Genomic DNA, 10,084 nt, shown 5'->3' on the forward strand with positions numbered 1-10,084 from the left:
CCTCAGGCATGGCTTTGGTTGAAATTCTCCCCCCACCCCCGAGTCCAACCCACTCTTTTGCATGGCCAAGTGAAGTTTTAGGATCATAGGCCACTATGGCTTGTGGAAGTGACTCTTTTTACGTTTCCCATGAAGTTCAGAAGGAACCAGCAAGGTTTCAGACCTAATTGCTACAACTTGCCTTTGTGTATTTGACATTGTGAAGTGTGAACACTACTCATAAACCATCATTTTGATCATAATTTTATATGGGGCTGTCTGATTGAGCGTAATGACCAAGAATCAAAGTTGATTTGCAAGAGAATATGGCCACTCAAGCAAGTTTTTAAATAGTTGTGCAGAAATTATTTTGGTAACAAAATAGTGAAATATTGATACTATATGACGATTGGGTGAAAAAAAAATAGGCTTAACCCATCGGTAGCCCCCTAAAGTTGACATCATGTTTCACTTAGACACTTCAACCGGGCAATGTTCATGGTAGACACTTTATGTAGGGTTCCATTGTGTCATTCTGACACTTTTTGCTTACATGGCATAATGACTGAGATATACTTATTGACTTGCGCGTGAATGGTTCTTTAGTCAATTTTTAATTATTTTTTTTCTTCTTCTTTCCCATTTTTCAGCCACCATTCTGTCCAAGTTAAATTTCATCCATTGTAAATGAAGGTTTCAGCAAAATGACGGAGTGAATTTCATTAAACTAAGCTAAAAAAAATTCTTTGAACTAACAAAAATCTCCTATTCTCTATCAAGTTATGTATTAGGCAAAAGAAAAGGGAGAAAGTGATTGTAATTTATTTTGTAAGATAAAAAATTACTATGATGTGCAGATTCAAGGTGACATGTATTCTTGTTATTAAAGAGAACCAGCATACATACCTGCAGGATGTGCGATCATGAGAAAAATTCAAAATGTTCTTATTATAAAATATTAATCCTGGCTAATCAAATATATATCATTATTTCTTTGTTCGGTTGAACTAATGTCATTCCTCAAAGCATGATATGTGGATTAAACATGCATTACGAGTTCAAAGTTTGCAAGGGCCTTAAAAACTTGATATCTTATACTTGGATGTCATTTGATTGGGCATGGAATTTAGGTACTTTTAAACAAAAAGATAATTAAAGTTTACATTTGAATAAATCAGAAACGTTCAAAAAAAAAAAAATTAAGTTTCAGATAAGGTTATGAAGTAAAGGAAAGAAACCATGTAAAGTGAACTGCTGGCCAATTTATCTTTTTTCCATATCTATTCTTTGCCTTTTGGAGTAGTTGTCCCTCTTCTTCTTTTCTTTTTTTTTTTTCAAAAAAAAGTACTGAAGTCATAACTAGAGCCACCTAATAAATGCATCCTACCATACTTCTATTGCCTGAACCAAAAAAGAAAGAAACACTACTTCCCTCCATTTTATTTTACTTCGTCTCTATACTAAAAAAATAGAAATTACAGAATTATTATAAAAAGTCTTGCGTCAAATTAGGAACTCGTAAATTTTCAATTAATTTAAATGCATATGTTCCTACAATTATAATTCTTTGTCAGTACAGTACAACTAATTATGAATTTTTCCAGTATCATATTCATTTTAAATTAATCACGTGAAAATCAATTGAGATTTAAAATCTAACAAATGAGATGATGTTATTGTATATTTAAGCACCTCAATTGGCAATCATTAAACTATTAGACAAATGCTATAGAAAAATTTGTCTCGTATAAAAGCATCTCACTAAAGCAACCATGAAACTTTCAGACAAAAGTTGTTACTACAACACATCATCAATTCAATCCAATTTTAATCAACCCAAATATAGCGCAACCTGTCCCTTTTGTTTACACCCCTAGCTAGATCCTGCAATTAACCTGGGTCATGCAGATCATCACATTTTTCTAAACGTTAAAATTCGACAAGATGCAATTTGCAAACCAAAGTCATTGTGGGCAATTTAAGTGTACATTCCCAGTAATATGATCAGTGACCATTAAACAGCTAGATTCCCAACAAAAACCAAGGATGCATACTAAGATTGAACAATTGTTTCCACTTGATATGTGAAAGGGAACATTACAGTACATTCCAATTTGAATAATTAAAATTTATCCCTCTGGATAATTTCAAATTTAAATGATCAGCCATACCCATCAGCATCCAATAACTGTCCTGCCACACCTACCTATCAGCATCCAAAATCTGTCCTCCACACCTATCAGCGTCCAATATATGCCCTGCCATACTCGTCAGCATCCAATATATGCCCTACCATACTCGTCAGCATCCAATATTTGCCCTGCCATGCCCAAACATGACTTCTTAATCACCAAATAAACTGAAGGAAACCATGCAAGAAGCAGCTAGCTTTCAGCAACCATAAACAAGAAAAAATATTTTTGGAATAACAGTAACATGAGAGATATCTGGTATTCAAAAGATCTGCCGATACAGAACTGTTATTCAACCTCAATAATCATCTTCGTTGTTTGAATATAATAGTGCTCTCTCTCTACCTCTCTTTCAATCTAAAAGGTAAGTACTAAAAAAGGATGGCAGGTTTTGTCAGCAGCAATATAAACGTGCAGCAGTTGAGCAGGCAACAACTCATAGATCTAAAAGGAATACAAGTAAAACATTGTGTTCAGTTTATTTCTTGTGTTCGGTGAAGCAAAAACTATTATCCTAAAGCATTTGTTTATATTACATATACAAACAAATATTATGGGAGGAGGGTGTCGGATGGCGAGGATGTCGGCTATAGGGATGTGGGGATGAAGATGAAGTGTATTGGAGAGTGGGGAGGACACAATCAATGTGCAATGTCACTAGTAGAACATGTTTTCCCTACTTTCATTAGGGAGCTCATTTTCCACATTTTTAAGGAGCTTGTTTTCCTCGAGAATATATTAACCGATCATGTGAAAATTTGAAAACATTCCCTCATACCAAACATACCCATTGTCCAAAATCTTCATTAATACTTACTATCTTCTAGAGCCTGATGAAATCCCTGCATTCCTGAAAACATAAAAATAAAACATTTGGTATGAGATTCTCCTAATGGTGGCGCACTGGAAACAAAACAATAGCTCTTCGTAGTTCTAAACATGATGATAATGGATACCTGCCCTGTCTACCCACTAAATTTGTGCCAGGTCTCCCATGAGATGAAACCTTGTTCTGTGAACTACCCATGTCATTTTTGTCAGCACTAGCTCCATTTCCGAGGTTCAATTGCACAGATGAGGCAGCCCTAGCTTCAGATGCATTTAGCTCCATCTGGTCTCTAGGCTTAGTCAATATTTTTACATTTGAGATGCCCCCAGTACTTTTGAAAGAGGCCCCATTAGAAATCTGACTTTGAAGGTTGTCACTAGAATTTGCAGGTCTGACAACAGCATAGTCTTTGAAAACTGCCTTCTCAGATGTTGGTTCAACTGATGGTACCCTCTTCAAACGGTGATTTTGTGGCATAGGGGTGACTGCAATAGGAGGCAAAAGAGAGGAGTACGACGAAGGCGCTGCAGCTGCAGCAGCCACTTTAGCAGCTGCAGCTGTGGCTGCTATAATTTCTTGAGCACCTCCTCGGAGTTGAATGAAGTCTCTGTCAATTACAAACAACTAGAAAGGTAGAACGATTAAATTAGTTACTAAGCACCACCTCAATACAGATCCACTAAACAAAGCATAAAGATATACATACTTCTGGATGGTTTGCCACAAATTCATCAAGTTTTCCATACTTCTTTTTGTAGTCATGCCAGTGCAAGGGGGCTAGCATTTTACCAAGTCTATTCGGAAGCTGCATATCAGGCCATGCATTAGGAACTGAAATCATAATAGACAAAAACAAACAAAGAAACGACTATGGACTAGAAGAAGGAAGTGACAGAATCCAAAAACAGCTTTCACAAAGTATTACTAACCGTAGAACTAATCCTGATTCTACCACCAGAACCAGGAGGAATTGTACGGACTATGCAAGCCAGCAATGCCTTTTCGTCCAGGAGATTAACCTCTGCTGATTTACCGACTGCATATGCATTCTTCTGTCCTCCAGCAACATATGTTTCTGTCAAAACAGCGCTTGACACAGTATCCATCACAGACTCAGTTGAATTATGCACATTATTTGAGATTTCGGCTGACGATTTATCAGCATTCGAACTAAATTCTCCCATTCTTAACCCTTGAGACTCTAGCATGTAGTTAGCTGAAGAGTTGACATTGTTCACCTGCAGCATTGGCAACGAGTGCAAGATGATTCTGCTTATTCACACCGTTTAAACACCACCACCCAAAACCCTTCTGCCAAACATAAATAACACAAACACAAGTAGCAACCAAAAATAATTGGGATGGCTTCCCTTTCAGAGGAGTACCTCTGTCTCATTGTTATGTTCATGAGAATCCAATCTTAAAGCACCATTGAATTGAGAAGAAATCTGATGCAACGTCTGATGTGCCTGTACACCCGAGAGGTAATTCTTATCCACAGATTGAAGTTCCTACAAAATTATGGTGGATCAAGAAATCAAGTATACTAAACAGGAGAAAAATGCAGGTAACTGCAAGCAATGGAAGTCTGGTGCTCAACCTGTCCATCTTCACTTGAAGCTGGAACGACTGAATCCTGAGTTTCAATTCCTTGGTTCACATTGAGAAGAGATTGTCCATTGACAGTTGTTTCATGATCATACTGAGAATCTGATCTTGGCAAGGTTGACTGAGGTTGCAAAGTGTACTGATTGTGATTAGAGATCTGTGAACCCTCTGGTGCAGCCTTGAAAACCATACAATTAACAATTTACCTTTACAGTGTAAGCAAAAGTAACAAGGATAACTAGACCAAGATACTCTACTTTACCTGTTGGTTTGGCCAATGCTGAAGAGACGATACTGCTGGTACTGAGTGAAAATGCCCAACATGAGATTGAGGAACATGTGATGGTAAAGGAGGAGGAATTCCCTGTTGATGCATTACATATGGATGCAGAGCAGCAATTTGTCCGGGTGGAAGGTAGGTTGTCATCCCAAGCAAGGATGAAGGAGCAACTGGCATACCATGTACATGATCTGACTGGTGGAACCCAAGAAAAGAGAATATTAAATGTTGTGATTACAGAAGCAAGGACAAACAAAAGAGACTTAAAACAATGTATTTTCCTTCTCTTTTTTACTTTCTTTATGAGAGTGGAGATGGGGGGTTAGTTAATAAGCCAATCAAAACAGACAAGGATGGAGCAACTGGCATACCATGTACATGATCTGAATGGTGGAACCCAAAAAAAGAGAATATTAAATGTTGTGAGCACAGAAGCAAGGACAAACAAAAGAGACTAAGAACAACGTATTTTCCTTCTTTTTTATTTTCTATATGAGGGTGTGGAGGTGGGGTTGGGTTGCCAATCCAAACAGGTTCTTAAGTCATTTAGTGTCACCACAACGTAGTCAGCAGCAGCTCCAGATAATCCAAATATTGTGTTACATAGGTTTTGTTTAAACACAAACCCTTGGCAAATTTGAGGAACAAAGCCAATTAAGCAAGCCTCGATACACAAGGTTACACCTCTCACGAATATCCATTGACCAACTTAGAAGCTAATGTACCTACAAACTAGGCATAATTCATGCTTTTTCTTTTCAAAATATAATTTTTTGACAAAGGTAACAGCATGCTTTTTCTTTTCAAAATATAATTCATGGTTCAATTATCAAAACCGCAATCAAACTTAGCTATTGATAAAACTACAAGTTATATGAGAATGAGGACTTTGAGATTCAGCTCATCAAGTTAAATTTTCTAGTTCTTTGACAGCCTTGGTGGAATTTTACACAAGATAAAAAAATCCGATGTGCTCATACAGCAAAAGAAAAGATGGAATCAAATGCAATAGACCAAAAGCAGCTATAACTAATAAGTTGTTGCATCATAGTGAACTCATAAATAACTACTGCATAATCTTTGACTGCGCTTAGTGTTTATTAAAATACAATATAATACACCAAAGATGAGAATAAGCACCCATTTTCCAATTTCAGACCATTATGACCATAAATGACAAAGAAAACAGACAGACAAGGCCCTTGAGTAGTACTTCCATAGCAAATCATCAAGCCCTAACCGACCTCTTATTTACAGTTCCAATAACATTGATATAACCAACATAATCCCAGAAAATGCAGAGCTGGTCAAAAGAACAATTTGAACAGAACAGTGATTTGTACCTGAGTTGACACATGCCCAGTTGAAGCAAAAGATGGAGCATTTTCAACAGTTCCATTCTGTAGGCCTATGGAACTTTCACCAGGTGTACTGCTTCCGCTAGCATTAAGTTGGCTTCCATTGTTCTGCCCAAGATGACTAGCATCTTTAGTATTCAGATTAGAGACTTGTGAACCCTCGGAGTAAGTTCCACCTCTTGCCTCAGCCAATTCAAGTTGGAGCTGTTGCATGTGCATATGCAAGCGCTCCATCTCACCAAACTAATGGGAAAAAATAAAAGAGATCTTGTCAGCAGAAGCAACTGCAATATACTCAGCATTTAAATCACTCCAATTAGGACCATATAATCAAGGATATTCCTAGTTAGAGCAAGTGAATCAACTTAAGCCGATGAATCATCCATCGCTGAAGCACCTGTCTTTGGTAGGCAAGCCAAAGCTGGTTATATTGTTCTGTGCGCTCCCGTAATTCACCTTGCTGCACAGCATCGAATTCCTGAACACGAGTCATCCAAGTCTGGGCCTCCCTTATTTGTTCATCTTTGAACAGGATAGTTTCCTGAGCTATCCTATGCTGAAAAATAACAGTTGTGACAACTAGTCAAAAAATGACATACAACTTAAAGAGGTCAAAAATGACATTATAATCATGGTCTTCTTACGCTACAACAAATGAATAGGCTCCAACCGGGAAAAAAAAAATTATAAATGGAACACAACAGCCCCAATATTATTGAGTAAAACATTTCACAAATGAAACACACAAAAAATGTATGCAAAGCATTAACAAAGTTCAACATAGTCTACCCTAACAAGTGGACTATGTTACTAGCACAAATATAGAGGTGAAGAAAGGTTGTCAATCCCCAACCTAGCACAAATTTAAGAAGCTGCAATTTTGAACTTATGTTACACGAGAATCAAAAAGTTCAAAGTGGTTGTTACTTGATCAATATAAGAGAAACAAAATAGGAACTCCATGAAGAGAACTTAAACTTAAAGAGATCACACTTAAGTAAAACCAATAAGATGAAATTTAAAATGTTGAATGAACTTAATGTTTGTTGATGATCATTTTAAATTAACAAGAATTCCAGTATGCCTGTTCTCCAAATGTTAAAATCATTCTTTTATGGAGTCATGAACAAATACTGGTAATATTAACTACCTTGAAATTCCTTATTTTTAATGTCCCTTTCGGATGGAATCTTCACTAGTACAGCCAAAAGAATATTGTGTCAAGTTTGTTTGGAAAACTGTGGAAAAGAAATTTCAAAGTTGGAAAAAGAACAGTTTTTTGTTTTTGAAAATGAAAATATGCTTCGAAGAAATTGAACATGAAAAAAGAACTTCAATCAAAGTTGAAGAACTTGAAAAAACAGTATTTTAAAGTTGATTTTTTTACTTCAATTTTTGCAAAATACAATTGCATCTTTTAGCAAGTTCTTGAACCAAACACATGTTCGCAAAAAGAAAATCGCAAAAAAATTAAAAAGAATTTGCAAAAAATGCAACCATAAATGTTTATGGAACTGTATTTCTCACCACACAAATCTCCAGAAGACAATATAGTTAAGTCGAGTAAGCGTATATTCTATGACTTTTTTCTTATAAGTGAGGCTTGCATCGATAAATTGCACCAATATGATGCATATTCTATGATTTATTGTGTGAACTTCAACTTAATACTACACTTCACTTCCCCGAACCTAGTTTAGTTACATTAATCCCCAGTTAAACCACCATGTTTGGTCAACTGAGCATAAGTAGGCCAGATTTTATGTTGCATTTCACAAACCATAGATAATATGCACAAAAACAATATACATGCACACAATGAGGCACAACGATGAAACTCAATTAATAACATCAAAAGAGAAACACAAGTCTTCATTACAAATTTAAAAAGTAAAGAATCAGAAGGAAACAAAGATAATCTTCATCATCCCTGTGTCTAAAAGAGAAAAATGTACCTGTTCCTGCAGTTCAATGAACTGACGCTCCTTTTCTTGAATATGCTCTTGGAGGTCATGAATTTGTTTAATATGCTGAGCTCTTTCTGCTTCAGAGTTGTCCCTCTCTCTCCTAAAAAGTGATAGTCTTATTCAGATTATGAAATTGATATTACAATATTATGCCAAATTCGGAGGGTAGATGTAAAAATCATTTCTGAACTTCAATTACTGAACTAGACAAGAACAACAGAAGATAACTTGAATACTAAAAATGTAAGATACCCACAATACGAAAAAGTAGAAGTTGTTCCTCATTAGCACAAAAAAAAAAAGCAACCTGTAAGTTTGTAGTTCTTTACTCTGTTCTCTAAGGAGATCCTCTTTTGCCCATGCCTGGTAAAGCAATGAAAAGGATTAGATTAAATAGAACATCAACTACACTCCAGAAGAATCAAGAAATAAATGTATAAGAGTTAGAATTATCAAACAACCGCTTCATGGTCCAGTCTAATTGCATTGAGTTCCCTTTCTTTCTCTTCCATCCTCCTCTCCAACTCATAATTCCTTTGGTCCCTTTCATGTATTTGGTCCTTAAAAAGCATTAAACCAACAATTTGATCAGTAAACCCATTAATGTCCTAAGCAGTAATCAAAATATTTATCAAATACTATAGAACCTGAAGCTTAACATTGGCAGTGACATGTTCTTTTATCTGAGCATCAAAACTATTCCGTATTTCCATAATCTCTGATCTTGCAAAGAGCTGAGCTCGTAGTTCAACCTCCATTTGATGAAACTCTTCTTTTTGTTTTACCACAGCAAGTAGTCTCTGTTGCAGTATATCATTGTTTGGAGTTCCATCAATAGTGATTGAACAGAAGTCCACATCAACCGGCTCTCTCCCTTGCTGCACCTTTGTCAAAATCAAATCACCTTCATTATACTCGCATTCAAATTACAAACCCCAAAATACTAACGCAAATACTTCTTCTCGTTTCCCTAATATTATCATAACGTTTTCTCTTAATTTAAAATCATTACCTCATATATCAGCCTCTCATCGGATTGACCTAATCTGGACCGTTCCGTTTCCTACATCAGATACATCGACAAAAGGTATAAAACGAAAATGACAATAAAAACACACCGTCTAGATCAGAAATAAAAGGAATGCGAGAATAATTTTGCATCATCGATAAAGTTACCTCACTACCGGAATTCCGAACCGATTGCTCAGAGACAGCACGCCACTCTTTGCGAGCAGCTTGAGCCGATGAAACAGGAAGAGCAACACCGCGTGCTGCGGCGGCTGCGGCGACACCAGCCGCTGCCGAAGCCTCCATATGTCGGTACGATTCGGTTCTCCAACTCCTGACGCTTTACTCAAAACCCTAAAACGGAAAACGAAGATGAAATCGACGAAACAGATGATGAAAATGGAGGTGCGAAAGAAACCCTAGAGTAGTAAAGAGTAAAAATGGAGGTCGTTGAAACGGGAATAATGGATATTAGATAATGGGAGGGAGAGACGTAGCACAGTGAGAATAAAATGTTGTACCTTAGAGCAGCGGTTCGTCTCTGGATTTGGGGGGTTTCGAGAGTAAAGAGGGGTTTTTGGGAAAGAAAGGGGTTATGAAGAGGACTGAAAAGTAAAAAGATCAAATTCTTGATGACTGAAATACTCAAATACTGTGCTGTAGTGAGTGGGACAGAGACAAATTTTTGTCCTTATATAGATTGGCCATTATAATTTATTTTTTATTTAAAAATTTGCAAATTTAAAAAATACATCCAAAATGTAAATATTTATATCAAAAATAACTTCAACTTTGAAATTTTAAATTTTAAAAATATTTTGATTGTCTAACACCCTCTAGAACTTTCAAATATCAATACAAAA

At 36.3% G+C, this 10,084-nt stretch overlaps 1 protein-coding gene across 6 annotated transcripts; it reads right to left on the reverse strand.

Moving 5' to 3' along the window:
* Nucleotides 1–1,968: 1,968 nt before the first annotated feature.
* LOC125857842 (uncharacterized) lies at nucleotides 1,969–9,871 on the reverse strand. Of its 6 annotated transcripts, none has more exons than XM_049537495.1 (17): nucleotides 9,744–9,871; nucleotides 9,390–9,577; nucleotides 9,226–9,276; nucleotides 8,861–9,091; nucleotides 8,675–8,773; nucleotides 8,521–8,576; nucleotides 8,202–8,313; nucleotides 6,644–6,802; nucleotides 6,232–6,489; nucleotides 4,871–5,083; nucleotides 4,601–4,786; nucleotides 4,386–4,511; nucleotides 3,930–4,238; nucleotides 3,707–3,805; nucleotides 3,128–3,624; nucleotides 2,959–3,021; nucleotides 1,969–2,299 (listed from the first exon to the last, which is right to left on the reverse strand). In XM_049537495.1, the coding sequence occupies exons 2-16, from the start codon at nucleotides 9,525–9,527 to the stop codon at nucleotides 2,988–2,990; spliced, it is 2,568 nt and encodes an 855-aa protein (XP_049393452.1). In that variant the 5' UTR covers nucleotides 9,528–9,577; nucleotides 9,744–9,871; the 3' UTR covers nucleotides 1,969–2,299; nucleotides 2,959–2,987. The 6 variants fall into 6 exon arrangements, with proteins under 6 accessions (XP_049393452.1, XP_049393448.1, XP_049393450.1 ...); XM_049537491.1 differs by having other exon boundaries at nucleotides 8,861–9,097; XM_049537493.1 differs by lacking the exon at nucleotides 9,744–9,871 and having other exon boundaries at nucleotides 1,969–2,268; nucleotides 2,989–3,021; nucleotides 8,861–9,097; nucleotides 9,390–9,718.
* Between the last annotated feature and the right edge of the window lie 213 nt (nucleotides 9,872–10,084).

This window comes from Solanum stenotomum, chromosome 3 (assembly GCF_019186545.1).
Source record: "Solanum stenotomum isolate F172 chromosome 3, ASM1918654v1, whole genome shotgun sequence".
Taxonomy (NCBI): domain Eukaryota; kingdom Viridiplantae; phylum Streptophyta; class Magnoliopsida; order Solanales; family Solanaceae; genus Solanum; species Solanum stenotomum.

What these genes read in the sequence shown, in the direction of transcription:
- LOC125857842 (XM_049537491.1), bottom strand. Translation starts at nt 9,527, where the DNA reads ATGGAGGCTTCGGCAGCGGCTGGTGTCGCCGCAGCCGCCGCAGCACGC. An exon ending in GAATCAGGATTAGTTCTACG is followed by an intron (nt 3,806 to 3,929) that starts GTTAGTAATACT and finishes CCTGATATGCAG; the next exon opens with CTTCCGAATAGACTTGGTAA. An exon ending in TTAGTGGGTAGACAGGGCAG is followed by an intron (nt 3,022 to 3,127) that starts GTATCCATTATC and finishes TTATGTTTTCAG; the next exon opens with GAATGCAGGGATTTCATCAG.